Source organism: Manihot esculenta, chromosome 10 (assembly GCF_001659605.2).
Source record: "Manihot esculenta cultivar AM560-2 chromosome 10, M.esculenta_v8, whole genome shotgun sequence".
In the NCBI taxonomy this organism is placed as follows: domain Eukaryota; kingdom Viridiplantae; phylum Streptophyta; class Magnoliopsida; order Malpighiales; family Euphorbiaceae; genus Manihot; species Manihot esculenta.
In genome coordinates this window covers 6,741,177-6,762,018 of record NC_035170.2, presented here as the reverse complement: position 1 = coordinate 6,762,018, position 20,842 = coordinate 6,741,177, and the positions used below count along the sequence as shown (strand labels likewise).

Here is a 20,842-nt window from a genome sequence, read left to right as displayed (position 1 = left end):
TTCCATAATATTGTATTTAAATTTTTATTTTCATTATGTTTGCAATTTTTTTTTTAAGTGGTTGAAAGAGTTTGACAAATTGTGTTTTTGCCTCTTAGCTTGTTGGTATTAATAAATAGATGCAGACAGTGTGAGCTTACATACATTTTTGAAAGAAGTTAATTAGCCAGAGACATATAAATAGAATATAATTAAAAGATATAAATTGGAAGTAAGGTTTACTTGATCTAGTTTTAGAATTTGAAAATTTTATTTATCTCATTTAAATTTTAAAAATTTTATTTGTCCCAAAAAACTAAATTTTAATTTAAAAATCACAATATACTATGTTATTTACATTCTGTTTGAAAATGATTTCTGGTAAGAAAAATATTTAAAATAATAAAATACAATTGAACTCTTTTATTTTAAATAAAGTAATAATTAATTTAAATAGATTTATTTTATTTATCATCCTTATTATTTTTAAATTAAATATAAATATTTATATTTATAAATAACAATTATTTTTATCACATTAAAAATATTTTTTTAAAAAAATTATTATATTTTTAATAATATAAAATCTAATTTTTACATAAATTTGTTATTATTAGAAAATATAAATTAATTTAGACTTTTTTTCAAAAATTAACAAAATAATGTAATGAATTTTTTATTATAAATTATAAATACATTAAATATTAATACTCAATATTATATTAAATTCTAAAAAGAAAACCAACTATTAATTAAAAAAGTATAAACAAATAAAAAAAATTCTGAAAAACTAATTAAATAATTTTCATATAAATAAAATGTAAATAAAATAATTTCTCGTAAAATTTTAATAATTTTGTCATTTTTAATTGAATTTTTATATTGTTAGGTTTGTTAAACACAAAAGTTAAAAGAAAACAAATCAATTGTTTTGAATTATCACAAAGCTGGTTATTCCAAAAAAAGGGTTGATTATATTAATATAAACAAAATAATTAAACAATATTAAAATCTTTTACTTTTTAATATTTTTAAATTTTACACTGGTCGAATTAGTCTGATGTGCATTTAGTTAAAATTTAAAAAATTTAATTAAGTACAAGACTTCAGTTTTCCATCCCATTAAAATATTTTTAAATATTTATTTGATTCGTTATTAACTTTAAATAAATAATTTTATTTTATGTTTAATTATTATTTTTAATAAATTTATTGTTAGATTGTGATGACGGTAGGACTTTTTATATATTGGGGTGAGGCCGTATTCTAGAGAAAAATACAAATTTAAAGTCCATTAGATCGTTATCCAGCGGATCAGTCCAATATTGCGCATTCCAGTTCTGATGACATGAAGTAGGCCAAATTGACCACGCTCGCAGATTCACCTGAAAATAGTTCAGCAAGAACGTGATAAGAGGTAAGAGAGCAGATTTAGCCACCTCACAGCCCCATCAACACGCACCGATATCAACACACGCACTGAAAATTAAATGGCTGTGTGACAGAAAGAGTATATTGACATGCCGTAAACTTTTTAATTTTAATTTGATAAAAAATCATTTTTAATTCATCATTTTTTTTTGAAATATCTTAAACATATAGACACTCTTACCATAATATGATAAACCTTATTTTGTTCCTATAATTTAATAAATTAAAATGTATACATTAATTTTTAGGTCTATTTCAATGAAAAGTTTAAAAGTTTTTATTATTTTCTAATTAAATTCAAAATTTTAAAATTTGATAAAATTATATAAAATTGTAAATTTTATTATAGTTATATTCGAGTTTAAAACTTTTAATTTACTAAATTTTTAATTTAAAAACTTTCATAAAATTATTTAAAATTGTAATTTCTATTTTAAATTAAATTACAAAAAATTTTAAATTTTTTTATATAAATAGTTTGATCAAAATTATATATATATATATATATATATATATATATATATATATATATATATATATATATATATAAAGTCAGCTAATTTAAAAAACAAATAAAATAGTAAAAACATATAATTACATTATTATATATTTTATTTACTTGCTATATTATTTTCTAAGGAATAAATTACAAATATACATAAAATTATATATTAAAATTATGAATGAAATAAAAAGAATTTTAACTGTATTTTTTCATTATAAGACTAATTTATGGAATTTTTGAATTAAAAATTAGATAAGTAATTTTTTGAAATGCGAAAGTAATATAAAAAGTTTACTTAAATTATAGGGAGTAAGTTGTAATTTAAACAATTCAACAGTACGATGAAAGCGGCCATCACATCACAAAAGGTGCTATAAAATTATAAAATCACGCCAGCTTCGCTGCTTCGCCCTCTGCGCTCTCTCTCCCTCCCCCTCTCTTTCTCTCTCTCTCTCCAATTCTGTCGTCACCTCTGATTTGATCGGTAGATTTTGGTCGAAAATGAATTCCCATCATTTGCTTCTTGAGGAGCCTATAAGGATGGCTTCAATTCTCGAGCCATCAAAATCAGTAAGTGTGTTGTGATGATCTGATTTTCTCGGATTTTTTTGTGATTTGATTTTGTGTTTGGTCGTTGAGAAAATGCGGGAAGAATATGGTGTAAGGAGAGGAACCTGAATTCTTTAGTGTTCTGATGATTATGTATTCTGCCAGTGTTTGATTAAGTGAAAATTGACTTTTCCTTTCTTTTGCAGAATCGAAGTTTCATTTTCTTTCTTCCCTTCGCCCTTTTAGTTAGTGATTTGTTTGGTTCCCTAGAAAATGTTAGAAATCATGCATTTTCGATGTTTTGGATTTGGAATGGTTGACTACCTCTCATCAGAGCTTAGTACCAGTAATTGATTTGTTTTATTGTTATTATTATTTTTTTCCATCCTAACTTTTTTAAAAGGATTTTCTTGGCATCTAGGGAGAGTTCTTTTATTTAGATAAATTACGGGTTTTATAATAGTGGCAATCTTTATCGGTGGTCTTTTGGAATTATGCTCATAGACAAGATAATGGGTTCATATGTTGTAATTTTGGGTTGACTGTTGCAGACTTTCTTTGCTGCGATGACAAAGATTGTTGGGACACTTGGTCCAAAATCGCGCACTGTTGAGATCATTTCTGGTTGTTTGAACGCAGGGATGTCTGGTATTCTCCACATCTTACTTCAGTTTGAAATATCTTTCCTCTAAATTTGACTTTTTTTTTCCTTTTCATTCTCCTATATTTATTTTTGAAAATTTCACCCTTTTTGAGAGGAGTTTTTTAAAGTGATGGAATGTTTTACAGGGTTTTAAAAGTTTTATGTGTGTTTGGAGATTTCTATCTATATTTTTAAAATTTTAATTTCAAAGGTTTCTAAATGAAGGTTTTTGAAGATTTTTAAAAACTTTCAAAAATCTCTAATTTCAATCCACTTGAAAAACTCCAAATACCTCTAAAAACTTTTTTACTCTCAAACCTTAAAAAATTATTAAGTTTTGAAAATTGTGAAAAACCTTATTTTATAAAACTATATTTTATAAAATTTAACACCCTCAAATTGGTTGTTTTGCATATTATTTATAATGTAATTTTAATAATATAATGCAATATTTTTTTGTTATAAAATCTTATCAAGTTATAGTAATAATAATTATATTTTTTTTTCAAGTATTACAAAATAAATTAATTTATATAGTTTTATATTTGCTAAAATATAAAAATATATACCATCGTTTTAAAATTTAAAAATAAGTTGATTATTACTTTATTTATATTATTTTTAAAGTTATTTGATATATTTAATAAGTAAAGGAAACAAAACATATATGTGCTGTATGCTAATTTTTGAAATATCATTGATAAAATTTTTAAGTTTTAAATGTAATAAATGTTTAAAAAAATTATTTTTTTATTTAATTTTCTAGTGATAATTATTTAATAAATATTAGTATAATCTTTGAAAAAGTAAAATATATTTAAATGTGTAATAGAAGAAAACTAAAGAGCTTAGAGAATAACATTTTTTTAATCCAACTAAATTGTTAATTAAATAAATGAGTGATGTTTAAAGCTATATATAAATATTGGTTATATATATATATATATATATATATATATACATATATATATAACCCATCTTTTCAATTTTTTTATATTGGTTGATATATATAATATACTATTTATTTTTATATTTTATTGAAAATTTTCAAATAATTAAAATAATTGACTAATATATATAAATTGATCTAAATAACCATAAGCGTAAATTCAAAAACTTTATAAATATTATTTGAATAAATTAATCATGTGTTATTTATTTGAATTTTTAAACTCCCTCTATATATATACTCTATACATTTGAATTTTAAATTTTAAAAGTTTAATTAAAATCTTATTCTTTAATTATGCCAATTGGCATTTAATTTTTGAGGTTTAGCTTTAATTACACACGCGCACATATGTATGTGTGTGTATATATATATATATATATATATATATATATATATATATAGATTGATAGATAGATAGATAGAAGATAGGGAGAGAGAGATTGTATGTATGTTTTTATCTATGTGTATATATATTAGTCATTTTGTTGTAACACGCGGTTTGCTTATTATTTTACTTTAATGATATAATTTAATATTTTCAAAATCATACTATAAAAAAAGTCTGAATTAATTATAATTTTATTTCAAGTATTAATATATAAATTTCTCCGGTGGTAATTTATATAATAATATGATATTTGATAAAAGATATAAAATTATATACCCTTTAATTTTTTTATTAATAAATTATTCATTTTTTTAAAATTAGTTGATATATCAACAAAAGAATAAACAAAGTTAAAAAATATCATATGATAATTTTTAAAGCATCATCAAGTAAAATTCTTAGGTTTTAAATATAACAATATTTTAAAAAAATAAATATTGAAATTTTATAAATAATATATATATGAGGGCTCGTACCATGCTAATTTTGGACCTTATAAAATCCAAAGACTTAAATGGTTCAAGCTAACTTCTCATTTAAGTTTAATTGATAATGATATTGAGCAGATACATATGCCTATTTTCAGAAAATATGAAAATCAGAATGAAGTCCGTAGTACATTTTTGGATTTATATGTAATCTTAATTGCTTTCAGTTCATTCTAAAATTTTCTTGTCTAGTGGCACGGTTTGACTTTTCATGGGGTGATGCTGAATATCATCAAGAGACAATAGATAATCTGAAAACAGCAGTCAAAAGCACCAAGAAGCTATGTGCGGTAAGCTTGTTGCTATTCCATTGATAATGTGTCAATTGTTTAAATTGTTTACATCTCATTTTGCTTTGAGGCATATATTTAAATTAGTCCTTATCTACAGGCTTTACTTGTGGTCTCAAACTCAATCTACTCGAATATTTTTTTTTACATGAATCACTTCTATCATAAGCATAATCAGTACAAAAAGCTCCACTTTTATTATTACCATTTATCTTCTTGAACTTATTATCATTTAGGATTACTTTAGTAGCCTCTTCCATCTTCAATGTCTCCTTTCCAATTCTCAGCGATGTCACTAAACTTTTATAAGATCGTGGAAGAGAAGTTAAAAGTATGAGAATTTTATCTTTATTATTAATATGATTGTCTTCATTATTAATATTCATAACTACACCAGCCAATTGAATAATTAATTTATTAAAAAATATTAAAATGATTTCTCAAATTCATACCTTCTCCATTTTAATTGGTGTAACTCTTTATTTTAGTTAGAATAGGTTGGTAAGCGGCTTTAATACGTATAAACCATCAATTTTCTTTCATAATGTAATTGGCGAAGTCTTTTTCTTAGACATTGTACTTCATAATAGGAGTTAACATCAATGGAGTTGTATTTGTTGCCCTTTCTTGAAGCTTCTCCCAATAATCGCCAGTTGCTTCTCATTCAAATATTTTATCTGTCCATGAACGATTCTTCATAGTGGTTTGCCACAAAGTAAAATTATTTTTCCCGTCGAATGAAACTACCTCAAGCTGCACTCGCTATCTTTGACATTATGAATCTCAGTTCTGATATCAATATATTTGTATAGTTCATGAATAATGAAAAAAGGAACATAATTCTTAATGTGCTTCGACATAAGTCTATTTTACAACCAATCTACTGATCAAGGAAAAAAACTATAACCGCTAATTATTTTTCTAATTCTCAACACTCCAAAAACAATAAACCACAACTCACATGATAAAAACCGTCTACTAAACTATAGTAGCCCTCATCTACCTCTAAACTAAAGGAGCACAATTTTATAGCCACACGTGATGGACTTACAAATCCAGGTCCTAAAATAACAAACGTTCCTTTTCTTTTCATAAATTGCTTCTTAAATCAAATTCTACTTGATAATCCAATTCTATCTGGTCTTGGATTTCCAACCTAAAATAACAATTTGAATATATCCTAGAAAAAAATTCAAAATATTATGAAATTTGACAAATTATTTCCTTGAATAACTGCTCCCACTTTGTAGCTCTCTTGTATTATAGTTTACTTTAGCAGGTCATGAGCTTTTTATCATCTTTTCTATGTAAACTAGCTGATATATTTCACTCATGCAACTTCGCTATACTATTTGTTCTATCGTATTTTTTCTTATTTCTTTTTTTTTTTTCTGGTTTTTATTCCAGGTTATGCTTGATACAGTGGGTCCAGAGTTGCAAGTAGTAAATAAAACAGAGCATCCAATTTCCCTTCAGGCAGACACATCTGTTGTCCTAACACCAGATCAAGCCAAAGAAGCCACTTCAAATCTGCTACCTATTAATTTTACTGGCCTATCAAAGGTATAGTAATTATATGTCATAAAGATCCATTTGGCTTTCACTGGTTATATTTTTTTTCATTCTCGAATAATTTTAACATTTCATAAAATATATTGATTATGCCTTTAATGTGGGTCTGAGCAAATAAATCCAGTGTTGGTTGAGTTACCGTTTGTATTAATTGTTGCATCAACAAAATGACTTCCCATATTTGATAGAAATTCTATTTACCTATAAACAAAAAGATAAAAAGAACAATGTATTGACTTTGAGATTTTTCAAAATACCAAGAGTTTTATTTGTACTTGTTAATTTATGTAGCTTGAATTTTGGATTATTTTTTTTTTTCATGTGCTGAATTATGATCTGATCTGAAAGTTCCGAACTATAACCTGAAAGAATATTTTTTTAGATTTGTAGTGGTACACGGAGGATATAAGATAAATATTGTACTGCCTGTTGGGGCTATATTACGAGATTTTCAGGAAACACAATAAAATTAAGGTTTGAGAGCTTTAAGAGATTGAATCACACTCGTTTTCATCATATTGGAACTTTATCTCCATCTTGTTTGTAGACTTAAATTTTACTGTTGAACTACGTTTGAATCTCTGTGTCCATTCTTTCTCTCTCTTATACTGCAATTATTGAGTGCATGTATGTCTAGATTTGTGGGCTTGTTTCAACAATGTTGTTACCTGTTGAACTTGGGATTCATTAGGATTTATGAGCCCTATGACTGGTATCCTTGATTGGATTAGAAATTATAGTAGTATTTTTGTCACTTTTGGTTTTATATCTCCTTTATTATCACCTTGAATTACTTAGATGTTGGATTGATGAGACTGGTCTGATACTTTAAGAAGTATTATTTGCATAAATTAGTAAAATAAGAGAAAAGAAAAATATAAGCCGTTTACAGCTTACTTTATAAGACTTTGACTTAAACCTTACTTTTTTTGCTTTATTTTTTATGGATGCTTTTACTTTGATTCTTTACTTTTGATGTCAGTTTTAGATTTTTGGATTAGAAGATGATCTTAACCACTGAGTGACCCATTGAAGAATATTCCTGCTCTTTTTTTCTGACCCATTGAAAAATATTCCTGCTCGTTTTTTTCTTTCTTTCATACAGTTCTTCCCCATGTTCTATTTTCTATTCCTTACCCTTTCTACCTCTCCTCTTAAGTTATGTTATACAAACTGTATATTGAATATTTATGTGCTCATTGTTGATATTTTTTTTATCTAGTGATTGCGAGCTATGACTTTTTTTCTCTTCCATTGCCACAACTGGAAATATGGTTTTGCAGGCAGTGAAGAAGGGAGATACTATTTTTATTGGTCAATACTTGTTTACAGGAAGTGAAACTACTTCTGTGTGGCTCGAGGTAGGGCAAGATTTGTGTTTTTGACTTCAGTTCTTGAATGCTTAATTTGCTATATTCAGCTGACTGGTAATAATATTTAAGTTTAACTTAATTAAGGCATGCCAAGTCTTCAATTTCATAGATATATCAGTCAGTTCCTTAAAACAAGAAAACAATTGTTTGACTTTCTAGTTGTCTGACCGTTTCCAGTAAACTTGATATTTGATAAGCAAGCCAGGTAACCTATGCTTGAAAAATAAACATTCTCTGATTTTCAACTTCGGATGTACTACTGATAACATGATGAATGCTTGAATGCATTTCTGAAGTTCCAATTTTATATTGTAGGTCACTGAAGTAAATGGTGAAGATGTGGTTTGTCTTATAAAGAATTCTGCAACCTTGAGTGGGCCATTGTACACTTTACATGTTTCTCAAATTCGTATTGAGCAGCCTACCCTCACTGATAAAGATAAGGAGGTTGGTATTTCTGCTTGCTTATATATATATATATATATATATATATATATATATATATATATATATATATATATATATTGGCTGGTATTGTCGGTAGCCTGTCCTTTTTTGTATTTCTCATCAAGAACTGCTTTCCATTTTTGTTTTAGTTTTGGGCTGGGAAGAGACTGAAATTTCTCAACTTCGACTTGGTGCTTGTTTTATGGTCCCTATATAAGTAATTCTCAAATTAGAAACAACATGCAGAATGTAAAGATGGCAGGATAAGAAATTAATGCATTCATATAAGAGAGGAAGTGATATCTATTAAGGAAGAGTTGAGAGGCAGGAGATTCAGATGGTTTATGATAAAAGATTAGCAAAAGCACCAGTTCAAAAGTATGAGGATATTGAAGTTATACAAGATAAAAAAAAAAGTGAGATGGGTTAGACGAACACTAAATACCAGCAAATGCACCAGTACACAAGTTTGAGCACATCGATTTTTTATGAGATAAGAAAGTGAGGGATAGACCTTGGGGTAGGAAGATGTCTCGTTAAGCAGAAAGAAAAGGATATTAGTGGTTATATCTTTTTGAAGATGTTGTACTAAACTGACTGGAATGGAGGAAATATATTCATATAGCTGACTTTTGCTAGGTTGGGAGTAAGGCTTTGTTGAGTTAGGTTGACCATACAAGTGTCATCTTATGGGCTCTCTAATATCTGGCTGCCTTCTGTAGATTGATGGTGAATTTGAAAATTCAGTCATCTTTCCTCTTTCTTTGTTGTTGTTTATGTTTTTTTCTCTTCATTGCATTCTCTTTGACTTGATATTATCAGTCTTGAAAGTAAAGCCTCATCTATGGGGCATTTATCTTGTAACAGATTAAATGTTTTAGGGGAGAAGTTTTGTTTCTCATTGCTGCTACACGTGTATTTACTATCACCTTTTAGGTATTTTAAAGAAACTTGGGATTATTTGAAGTATTTAGGTAGCAAAGAACATTTATTGATTTTAAGAATCAAAGAAAACCAATGTCAGTTACTAAAGAATAAAATTATTTTGCTGGCTTCTTTTGCTTCAGGGGCTTTTAGAAGAGCCTCTAACTTTTTTCATAAAATTTTGTACATATCAGTTCTCTCTCTCTCCCTCTCCCTCTCTCTCTCTGTGTTTTATTTTTTTTAAATCATGTTTTTCCTTTTTACTTCTTGTTTTGATTGCAAAGGCACATACACCACTTCAATTTTTCTTTATTAATTTATCTTTTCTATCTGAAAATGATCGTGGCATTGTTGAGTAATCAATTGTTCGAGTTATTCTTATGACTCATTGAATAGTTTGTTGAACCACATTCATAACTATAGAACTTTGTAATGTATTTTGGTGCACCAATTTGTCTGGTGACAATTAAATGCATAATGTGGGCATAATATTTCCTTTGTTAAAACTTCATGCTTACTATTGTCTTTAAGTGCTTTTATGATATTTCAATTGTCATTGTCAGGTCATTAGCACATGGGGTGTACGAAACAATATAGACTTCCTCTCATTGTCATATACTCGGCATGCAGAAGATGTTCGCCAAGTAAGGATTTCCTACGGGCAGGGTTATGTATTTTGTTTTTTAGGTTTATCATCAACCCTCCTTTTCTTTCATCTTCTCTATCTTTTTTGTTTCATTATCAATTTCTAGCTCTAATAAGTACTTTCTTATTAATTTCCTTTATAAACTCAATAATGGTTACTCATTCTAACATACAGGCCCGAGAGTTTCTTTCTAAACTTGGAGACCTTTGTCAAACTCAAATTTTTGCGAAAATTGAGAACATAGAGGTGATTACAAAGTAGCTTTTCCATTATGCTATGGTATTGTTCTTATGTTTGAATTTCACTCTGAATTCTCACTTTTGATTTTTTCTTATTTTGCATGGCTGTAGGGATTGACTCATTTTGATGAAATCCTTCAAGAAGCAGATGGTATCATCCTTTCTCGTGGAAATTTGGGTATAGATCTCCCACCAGAGAAGGTGAAAATTTTATGCCCATTATGTATTCAAGTTATCATACATATTTACAATGAGACTACAGATTAAATACCAAAAGTAAAGAGATTATGCGGGGCATAATAATGATCCTTAATGGTGGCATGCTTTTTAATCATCACATCATCACAACCAACCCCCTGTTCTGGCAGGGAAAATGGTTTTAAATCGCAGTTGTGACTCTGCTTGCGATCACAATTGTAGGTAAAGAAAATAGGCTTGTAACGTTTATAATGTAACTGTAATGGCCAATCATTATTTGAAAATTTCAAAGTTCATGAAACTAATACATATTTAAATAACTAAGTACATAAGGTAGATAATGAAATCCTAAGCATGGGTATATCAAATAAAGACATTAAGCCGTCATTCTTATATAGCATTAACATTAATTATTGAAGATTTTTGGAGAATTTCTGAATATATTTGTATTTCTAACTTAATTTTTACCAATATTTTTATCTGCTAATTTGTACACAAAGAATGTCAATAGAAAAGGAAACAAATAATTACAAATAATCTCTAAGAATTGAGGACTCTTAAATTTTTTTTTCTAGAATCAGCATATAATCAAGCCAATCAAGCTAAATAAATCAACGCTCCCCTCAAATTAGTGCATAGATATTGCATATTGCCAACTTGTAAACTAAGTTATGGTAGGTCCTATTGTAAACATATTAGCTAGCCTCTTGTTAGACACCATCAGTCAGTTTTTTCTTTATTGAAGTGCCGATCAATCTCAATATGCGTCGTTTGGTTACGTTGAATTAGATTTTGTACTATACTGATGACAGTTTTATTGTCACGGTGCAAGACTATTTTGTTCTTGTCGAACAATTTCAATTCCTCCAATAACCTTTGCAACCACAGGAGTTCACATACATCTTGAGCTATTGCTTTATATTTAGCTTTAGTATTTGATCTAGTAACAACATTTTATTTCTTACTTTTTCAAGTGACAACATTTTCTCTCACACCTATGCAGTATTGAGGGGTTGACTCCTCTCATCAAGATTTTAACGACTTCTACTCAAAGGTGAATGTTTGAAGAAAAGAAGACCTTTCCTTAGAGTATACTTTAGATATCGCTAGATGCAGAAGAAATTTGCATATGAAGTTTACGAGAATCATGCATAAATTGACTGATTAAGCTACTTGAATCTATATCTGAGCGAGTGTGTGAGATAAATCAATCTTCTTTTTGATTTTTGGTATTTGTCAATATCCATTGACTCACCAGTTTCTACTTGCATTCTTGAGTCAACAACTTCTTTAATCGAGTCATCTCTTTTTTGTCATTCCTGTCATTACTATTGATAGAGTGAAGAATAGAGAAAGTAAATCAATAGGAATAAAGAGAAAGGGAGAGAGGGATTTCAAGAGAAGTTTACTAGGAATCTCTAATTACATAAAGTTTCAGGAATGGCAATTCCTCTGCTAGACAATTCTAGCCCATAGCTAAAACTATATTACATTCAAAATGAAAGTAGCATGCCCTATTTCTCATTCCCTTTGTTATTTATACACAAGATAGATAATTATTGCCTCATCATTTCCATCTACTTTGCTTTAGTATTCCCTCTAACTAATGCTGTCATCATTACTTCATGATTGTCTTTCTCCAGTGGAATACTCCTTCTCAGCCTTTTTCTATAATATACCTTTAAAGTCCCAGATTCTCGGCCCATGCTCTCTTCTTCTGGCCTACTGTTGCCAACTTTATTATCAACATATGCTGTAAGAAGAGTAACTTTACCCCTCAATGCTTAAAAAAAGGTGTGATCAACATTGCTCTTTTATAGCCAATAGAAATCATAGTTCTATAAACCTATCGAACCAAGCTTTAAGAGACCACTTCAGCCCTTATAAAGCTGCCTTTAATATGCACGCCTTTTCTTGTGTCTTTTCATTAGCAATAAATATTCACAAATACCTCTTCCTCTAAATTTTTGAAAAATTTTGGAAGAAAATTTTAATTCTATTCCAATTAAATTGATCTTTACAAGGTTTAATTATTTATACACAAAGAATCAATCTATTTTAGGAATATTTATAATAAAGATAAAATCCCTATAATCAAGCCTAATTAGGATCTAAAAAATCTGAATCTTTCTAATTAGAAACCTTCTATGTTGGTCAACACTCTCCCTCAAGTTAGTGCATAGATATCACACACCCAACTTGTAAACTAAGGTGTGATAGGTCTTGATGCTCAGCCCTTTGGTAAACACATTAGCTAGTTGTTCATCGAAAGTCACATGATCTAATTTCAAGACACCATTTATTAACTTCTCTTTAATGAAGTGCCGATCAATCTCTATGTGTTTCGTTGGTTATTTTGAACTGGATTGTGAGCTATACTGATGGCAGCTTCGTTGTCACAGTACAAGAGCAGTTTGTCCCTCTCTAATAGTTTCAGTTCCTTTAACAATCTCTCCAACCATAGGAGTTCACAAACACTTTATGTTATTGTTCTATATTCCGCTTTAGCATTTGATCGAGCAACAACTCTTTGCTTCTTATTTCTCTAAGTGACAAGATTTCCTTCTACAAGTGTGCAATAACTACTAGTGGGCCCTCTATTATCAAGGAAATCAGCCCAATCTGCATCTGTGAATGCGTGCATGCGGAGATGACCATCTTTAGAGAATAGGAGACTTTTTTCAGAAGCAAACCTCAAGTATTGCAAAATGCGAAAAATAGTTTGCATGTGAGGCTTACGAGGATTATGTATAAACTGATTGACTAAGCTAATTGCATATGCTATGTCTTGTTGAGTATGTGAAAGATAAATCAGTCTGCCTACCAATCTCTGATATCTGCTAATATCCACTGATATAATTGTTTTCAATGGGAGTTTCTGCTACTTAACATGCCAGTTTTTTCTAAAAAATCGAGAATGTATTTCCTTTGAGAAATAAAAATTTCTTTCTTTAATTTGACAACCTCAATTCAATTCCCAGGAAATATTGAAGTTTTTCTAGATCTTTAAGTTCAAAACTCTTGAGCTAAAAGTTGTTTCAATCGAGTCATCTCTTTTAGTGTCATCCTCTATCATTATTATGTCATCAACATAGATTATGAGAAGAGTAATTTTACCCTTGTAATGTCTGGTAAATAGAGTATGATTAATATTGCTTTGTTGATAGCCAAAAGAAATCATAGCTCTACTGAATCGATCAACTAAGCTCTAAGGGACTACTTCAACCCATACAAAGCTTTCTTTTAGCATGCACGCCCTTGTATTTTTTCATCAGCAAATCCAAAAGGGATTTTTATATACACTTCCTCGGTTCCTCCTTTTAGTTTCTGTGGAGGAATGCTTTTTTCACATTAAAATTATTGTAGATTCCACTTAAGACTGGCAGCGCAAGATAACAAAACTTTGATTGAATTCATTTTGGCAACAAGGGCAAATTTCTCCTAATAATCCACTATGTAGGTTTTGAGTCTATTCCTTAGCAACTAGTCTGACCTTAAATCTTTCAATTGATCTATCTACTTTGTGTTTCACTGTGAACATCTGTTTGCAGCCAACTAGTTTTTTTCTAGGTGTAGGAGACACCAACTCCCAAGTCTAATTTTTAGTCATGGCTTTCAGTACTTCAATCATTTCTCCCTTCCAATCTTTGGTAAGAGCACTAACAGATAAAAGATTAATAGAGAAATGAGGAACATGGAGAGCAAAGGATAGCTTAGTGTTAGAAGTATAAACAATCAATCCGGTTCTAGAGACCGGTTATTTTGATGGTGTCCTTTTGTAGACACGGAAGGTAATTAAGGAAACTTTTAGAAGAGCTTGTCATGTGTCTATTTGCACTAGTGTCACTTATCCATGGAGCAGTATTAAGAGATAGAGAAAGCACTATCAGAAGCACGTACATTATCCCCACTAGTCATTTTCTTGTTTGTCATATTAAGAAAAAAAAAAATAAAGTAAGCACTACAACGGGAAGGAGCTGCCCAACAACAAAAAAATACCCAATCAACACCCAACTCAGCAAGAATTAGCAAAACAGGCTGAAAACAAGAGACTGGAAGAGTTGCAATGACCGGACGATAAAAAATCCCATTGGAAACAGCATCACACCAGTAGTAGGTGGCGCATGACACACGCGCCGGCAGAATGGCATCGACATCTGGGTAACAGCCAGCAAGGAGGCGGCGAGTCTTCTAGAGGTAGCAATGTCGAAGAAAAATAAGCCTAGGTAGGAGAGTACCAAATTTGGCTGCCTGGGGTTTTGAAGATTCAAAATTGAAATGTAACCCTAAATTAGGTATGTGCTTTGATACCAAGAAGAATTTTGGGAGGAATTTTTAATTATATTTCAATAAAATTGATCTTTACAAGATTTGAGTATTTATACATAAAATCAATCTATTTTAAGAATATTTATAATAAAGATAAAATCCCCATAATCAAGCCTAATTAGGATTCTAAAGATCTTACTCCTAATTATGAACCTTTTATGTTGGTCAACAATTTTCATAGAAGAATGCATTTTTCTTATTAAACTTATTAAATTTGAATCAGGTTTAATTCACTCCAAAAGCTAGCTTAAGGAGAGACTTAAGGGAGGAGTGTCCAAGATACTTTTAAGGTGCACATGACCCCTATTCAAAACTGATGTGGTATTCAACACATCCCTCATGCTCAAGAATAAACTGGAGTATGAAATACTTAAAAGGAGGTCCAACATCAAATAGAGAGACTCTGATACCATATTAAATTTGGATCAGGCCTAACTCACTCCAAAAGCTAGTTTAAGAGGAGTGCCTAAGATTCTTATAAGGAGCACATGACTCCTATCTCAAAGTAATGTTGGATTCAACAAAACTGTTTTAAGTCCTAGTCCAAAGTTGCCTGCATAGGATAACAAGATTAGATTGAGTTCAGTTTTGTAGCCAGGACAAATGTCTCTTGATAATTCATATCATAAGTTTGAGTAAATCCCTTGGCATCCAATTTAACCTTGAACCTTTCAATTGATCTATCATATTTGTGTTTCACAATGAACACCATTTGCATCCAACTAGTTTATTTCCAAGTGGAAAAGAGACCAGCTCTTAGATCTCATTTTATCCAAAGTTTTTATCTCTTCAATCATCACTCCTTTCTACTTAGAATCTCGATAAGTTTTTTTCCAATTCTATGTAATAGAAATAGAGAAAATAGATAAGACAAAAACTCTATAGAAGGGAGATAGGGAATTATAAGAAATAAAGATAGAAATAGTGTTTGGTACATGACCTAACACCTTTTTTTTAATTTCTTTGAAGGTGACATCCATACTAACGAAATTCTTTTGAGATAGAAGGTGATAACACCTGTATCTCTTCTACGTGGGAGAGTATCCAACTAACAAACATTTAAGGGCTTTTGGAACTAATTTCTCAGTTATCCTAGCATGGACAAAACAAACACACACAAACATTTTTTGAGGAACAATGTAAATAATTTTTTCCTCAGTACCTCTAAAGGACTCTTAAAGTAGAGAGTTTTGAGCAGCGTTCTATTAATAGGATAAGCAGAGGCTAAGATTGAAATCCCCCAATATGCTTTGGAAGATTCATGGTGAGCTAAAAAGATCGAACTACCTCCAACAAATCCATATTTTTCTTTTTAGCAACTCCATTTTGTACACTAGTGTAGGGACAACTAGTTTGATGTATTATTCTAGTGGACTTCAATAAGCAAAGAACCTATTGTCCATGTATTTTGTTTCATTATCAATTATCAAAATTTTCATTTAATCTCAAAGAGTACAAATCATTTTGTGAAAATATTGGAAACAAGAAAATACATCAATTTTAGAATTTATCAAATAAATTCAAGTCAACCGGGTCAATGGAAGTGATAAACCAGTGACTACCTAATAATGATACAGTTTGAGTAGGGTTCTAAATATCAAAATGAATAGTCACAAAAGGGATTATACTTTTATTATAAGTCAAAGGATAGGAGTTTTTGGTATGTATAGTATACTCACAAGTATCACAAAATAAAAAGTCAAATTGAGTTCTAGAAAACAAACTAAGATAGAATTTTTCTAAGACGAAAAAGGATAGATTCCTTAATCGTCTATGCTATTATATTATTTCCTAGTTGACATCCATATTCTCTCCAAAACAAGCTTGAAATGAATGAGAGTTTGGATTCCCTTCCAACATGTATAAGTCATCGTATAGTCTACTATTGTCAATATTCTTCCCAGAATAATCAAGGAAAAAAAAAATTCAATATACAGTTAGAACTCTAGTAATAGTATTGATAGATAAAAGATTAAATGGAAAATGAGGAATATGAGAAACAGAAGATAGCTTAATATTGGGAGCAGAAACAACATAACTTATTCTGGATACAAGGGTGAAAGAGCCATCGGCTATCCTGACGCTATCTTTAATTAGAGAAGAAAAGTAATTAATAAAGTCTTTAGACAAGTCTATCATATGTCTATTCATTCCAGTATCAATAATTTTGGAAATAGTATCAAAAGAGCAATTGAAAGCATTATCTAATTTTACAAAATTGGATCTTCCACTAGAAGAGGAGTCAAGGTGGGATGAGAAGTGCTTGAGACTGAATTCCATGAGAGGAGAAAATCTCAGCAGCAGCTGTCTCCTTGGAGGCTCCATGGTTTCAAACTAATGAGCTTGTGCTCTTAAGGTGCCTTGTTTTCCCCTATGGCCTCTAGCAGAGCAACCATGTAATTTTCAGTAAGTCTCATTAGTATGCCCCAGTTTTTCATAATAGTCGTGTAAGTGGTCTTTCTTAGAAGTAGGAGCTTTTGGTGTTTTAAAACTAAAGCCTTTTCAACTAGTGCAGGGTAGAACATAGCTCTCTTGTTTTCTTCTTATTGAACATAGGAATAGGCTTATTCCAATGAAGGAAATGGACCTTTACTTAGAACTTAGATCCTAATAAGATCATACTCATTGTTTAAGCCAACAAGAAAAATATAGACCCACTCCTTCTCAACTATTTTTTGAAATTTAACTGCATCTCTAGTACAGTATGCCTAAAAGTATTGATAGTAATCAAACTCTTGCCCTAAGCCATTTAGCTAAGAGAAAAATTGAGAGATCATCATTTCTCCTTGTTTAATACCATGAATCTTATTTCGTGTTTCATAAATTTAGCCATCATTTTCCACCTTGGAATAAGTCAAGGACGATGCCTTTCATATTTTTACAGCATTATCAACTAATATATAGGATTTAGAGATCTGGAGTTGCATAGAGTTGAGTAACCATGCCATAATAAGAGAATTTTCAGAGTCCTCTGAGTATAGGTTGGATCATTGCTATCCAGTTGTTTTCTTACTAAATTTAAAGTAATCCTGCATGGAAGTGTTGATAGTAATTAAGTTCCTGCCATAAGCCACCTAGCTCGGAGAAAAACTGAGAGATCGTCATGTCTCCTTGTTTGGTACTATGAATTTTATTTCAAATTTCAGAAATTTAGGCGTCGTTTTCCATTTTGGAATAAGTCAGGGTAGTGCCTTCCATATCTTTGTAGCATTATGAAGCAATAAATAGGACTTAAGAGACTTGGAGAAAAAAAAACATAGGACCTAGAGATCTAGTCGGCTGAATTATTAAGGTAACAGTCGTTACTCAACTCCTAGATATGGTGGGATTGGCGGTGAGAAGAAAGGAGGCTCCTAGATATGGTAATGCCAATTCAGTAGCTTAGGGTTTCAAAAACTGAAAATGTAAATTGGTTCAAATTGAAACACTAAAATCAGGTTTTGGGCTCTGATGCCATGGAGATTTTGGGAGAATGTCTGAATTTATTTGTATTTCTAACTTTTTGAAATTTAACTGCATCTCCAGTACAGTATGCCTAAAAGTATTGATAGTAATCAAACTCTTGCCCTAAGCCATTTAGCTAAGAGAAAAATTGAGAGATCATCATTTCTCCTTGTTTAATACCATGAATTTTATTTGGTATTTCATAAATTTAGCCATCATTTTCCACCTTGGAATAAGTCAAGGACGATACCTTTCATATTTTTACAGCATTATCAACTAATATATAGGATTTAGAGATCTGGAGTTGCATAGAGTTGAGTAACCGTGCTATAATAAGAGAATTTTCAGAGTCCTCTGAGTATAGGTTGGACCATTGCTATCCAGTTGTTTTCTTACTAAATTTAAAGTGATCCTGCATGGAAGTGTTGATAGTAATTAAGTTCCTGCCATAAGCCACCTAGCTCGGAGAAAAACTGAGAGATCGTCATGTCTCCTTGTTTGATACTATGAATTTTATTTCAAATTTCATAAATTTAGGCGTCGTTTTCCATTTTGGAATAAGTCAGGGTAGTGCCTTCCATATCTTTGTAGCATTATGAAGCAATAAATAGGACTTAAGAGACTTAGAGAGAAAAAACATAGGACCTAGAGATCTAGTCAGCTGAATTATTGAGGTAACAGTCGTTACTCAACTCCTAGATATGGTGGGACCGGTGGTGAGAAGAAAGGAGGCTCCTAGATATGGTAGTGTCAATTCAGTAGCTTAGGGTTTCAAAAACCTAAATTTTAAATTGGTTCAAATTCAAACACTAAAATCAGGTTTTGGGCTCTGATACCATGGAGATTTTGGGAGAATGTCTGAATGTATTTGTATTTCTAACTTGAGATTTATAAATATTTTACATAACAATTTATACACAGAATTTCAACAAAAAAGAAAATAAATAATTACAAATATTCTCCACAATTAAGGACCCTTAGTTTTTTTCCTAGAACAAGCATATAAATCAAGCAAATCAAGCTAAAAATGTCAACGATTTCAAGTAACATAATTGTGCAGATAGTAAAAAACTAATGCCTCACACTATTAATTTAAGAATAAATCTAACATCAATTTTTCTTCAATAAATATGCAAGAAAAGCAGAAAATACTAGTCTTTTGCAAGAATTAGTTGTGTAAAATAGAAATATTGATGATGATTTAGCTTAATTAGTTGTCTAGAATAGAAATATTGATGATGATTTTCGCTTAATAGAGAATAAGCGAGAGATTTGGGAGAAAATGTTAGAAACAGAAGATTTCAAGATACAAAGAACATGAAAAGACACTATCTGCTCATTTGCCTTTTGGCTGAATTATTGAGGTAACAGTTGTTACCATTACTTAACGGTAAATTATGGCAGTTACCATTAAGTACCAGTTGTAATAGACTTTAGAGATGCAACTTAGGATTTACTTTGGAAAATGGGGGTAGTAATGGTCTCTCTAAATATCTATAAATGACACCTGTGATGTAACATAATGGCTGTTGTTTAAAACCATGAAAAATCTCCTAAATCTTAGATAATTGCCTTTTGGATCTAAATGTCATTATACATCTTATTTTCATATGAAGTAACTTTTGAGGGAAAATTATAAGAATTTATGGAGGAATTATATGGGAAAATTACTACTTAATCCCTATAGTATGAAGAAACTTACTAGTTGGTCCTTTGGTTTTGAAAAATGCATTAAAACATCCCTGACATTTTAAAAAGTCTACTATATAGTTTCTCCGTTAGTTTTAGACGTTAAATATTACAAAAAAGTCTAAAATGCCCCTGATACAGAGAGACTAATTAATAAACTTTTTAAGAACTTGAGGGACCAACTAATAAGTTTTTTAAAACCATTGGGACTAAGTAGTAAAATATTTAACGGCAAAGAGACTAAGTAGTATATTTTTTAAAACGTCAAGGACGTTTTAGTGCATTTTTCAAAATAGAGGGACTAACCAGTGAGTTTTTCCATACCATAGGGACTAAGTAATTTTTTCTAATTATGTTGATAATTGCAAGAATAAAAATAGCATGTTAGCTAACATTGATATCCATTTATTTGTAAGTGAATCTTTTTGCACTTTCACAATGGATAAATTGGAAGAGGCAAATGAAAATAGGAGGAACATTTTGTTTATTTTCCCTCATTTTGTTTGGATAATTAGAAAATAAAAAGCGACAGGAAGGAAAATGGCAATAAATATGGGACAGATATGTATTCCACAAGAAAAGGTCACTTTTCTCTATAGTTTCTTACTTCTTTCTCAATATTAGAGAGGAAAAAAAGCCAAGGGGAAAATATGGTTTATTTTTCTCTCCTAGTTTTCCTTCTTCTATCCAAATAAAGTGTCAAATCAAACTTATTTTATTCCAATAATTCCCTTTCCTCCTCATTTTCCACCTATC

At 30.0% G+C, this 20,842-nt stretch overlaps 1 protein-coding gene across 1 annotated transcript in view; it reads left to right on the top strand.

The window, feature by feature from the left end:
- Positions 1-2,313: 2,313 nt before the first annotated feature.
- The window catches only part of LOC110625026 (pyruvate kinase 1, cytosolic), a 35,751-nt gene continuing 17,222 nt past the window's right edge, over positions 2,314-20,842 (top strand). The window contains exons 1-9 of the mRNA XM_043961247.1: positions 2,314-2,485; positions 3,016-3,112; positions 5,128-5,225; positions 6,633-6,788; positions 8,081-8,158; positions 8,486-8,617; positions 10,105-10,185; positions 10,362-10,433; positions 10,538-10,627. Of these exons, the coding sequence (XP_043817182.1) occupies positions 2,417-2,485; positions 3,016-3,112; positions 5,128-5,225; positions 6,633-6,788; positions 8,081-8,158; positions 8,486-8,617; positions 10,105-10,185; positions 10,362-10,433; positions 10,538-10,627 (873 nt within the window). The 5' untranslated portion in view covers positions 2,314-2,416. The remainder of the gene's footprint in view (positions 2,486-3,015; positions 3,113-5,127; positions 5,226-6,632; positions 6,789-8,080; positions 8,159-8,485; positions 8,618-10,104; positions 10,186-10,361; positions 10,434-10,537; positions 10,628-20,842) is intronic.